Source organism: Calidris pugnax, unplaced genomic scaffold (genome assembly GCF_001431845.1).
Source record: "Calidris pugnax isolate Ruff unplaced genomic scaffold, ASM143184v1 scaffold459, whole genome shotgun sequence".
In the NCBI taxonomy this organism is placed as follows: domain Eukaryota; kingdom Metazoa; phylum Chordata; class Aves; order Charadriiformes; family Scolopacidae; genus Calidris; species Calidris pugnax.
Window position 1 is genome coordinate 775,965 of NW_015091670.1, and position 936 is coordinate 776,900.

At 72.6% G+C, this 936-nt stretch overlaps 1 protein-coding gene across 1 annotated transcript in view; it reads right to left on the bottom strand.

Annotated features, from left to right (window-relative positions):
* Nucleotides 1-25: 25 nt before the first annotated feature.
* Nucleotides 26-936, bottom strand: part of LMF2 (lipase maturation factor 2) — a 10,718-nt gene continuing 9,807 nt past the window's right edge. The window contains exon 13 of the mRNA XM_014961946.1: nucleotides 26-812. Coding sequence (XP_014817432.1) covers nucleotides 290-812 — 523 coding nt within the window. The 3' untranslated portion in view covers nucleotides 26-289. The remainder of the gene's footprint in view (nucleotides 813-936) is intronic.

Sequence of the window (936 nt, forward strand, 5' to 3'; positions counted from 1 at the left end):
CCCCAACCCCCCCCAAAAACAGAGCACCCCCAGCACACAGCACCCCCCCCAGCACAAAGCATCACCCCCCCAGCCCGGCTGGGCCCCGGGGGGGTGCGTGGGGTGGTGGTGATACCGAGGGGGGGTGGTGACACCGGCAAGCGATGACGGCGCTGTGTGCGAAGGCGCTGGCAGGTGACAGCAGTGGGGGGGGGACACCACCCTGCCGCCCCCCAGCCGGGGACGCGAGGGGGGGCCGTGCCATCAGTCCGTGGGTGGAAGACGGGGCCCGGGCCAGTGGCTCCAGGCATCACTTCCTCTTCTTGGTGCCCCCGTGGCCATCGGGTGCCCCCCGGGGCCGGCCCTCCCCCTTCTCCTCCCCGTCTTTGGCCTCTTTCCTCCGCACTTGCCCGTTCTTCTCGCCGCCCCCCCGGTCCGTGGGCTCCCCCCTCCTGGGCCCTTTGTGGCGGGCGGGGGGGGCGCCCCCCCGGGGCCGGCGGCCCAGGGCCCGCAGGAGGCAGACGGTGGCCACCACGAGGTAGAGGGACCAGAGGACGGTGGGGCCGGAGAAGGGCCGGACCAGCTGGCGCAGGGACCGCAGCAGCCAGGGCAGGAGGGCGTCCGCCGGGCGCAGCGGGGACGGCTTGTCCTGGGGGGCGAGGAGGGGGGTCAGGGGGGCCCTCGGGCTGAGCACAGGGTGGTTGGGACACGAGGGAGGGGATCGGGGTCCCTTGGCACGAGCACAGGGTGGCTGTGACACGAGGGAGGGGGTCAGGGGGTCCCATGGCATGAGGGAAGGAGTCTGGGGGTCCCATGGCCCAAGCACAGGGTGGCTGTGACACGAGGGAGGGGGTCAGGGGGTCCCATAGCCCAAGTACAGGGTGGCTGTGACACGAGGGAGGGGGTCAGGGGGTCCCTTGGCACAAGCACAGCATGACCATGGCATGAGGGACGGAG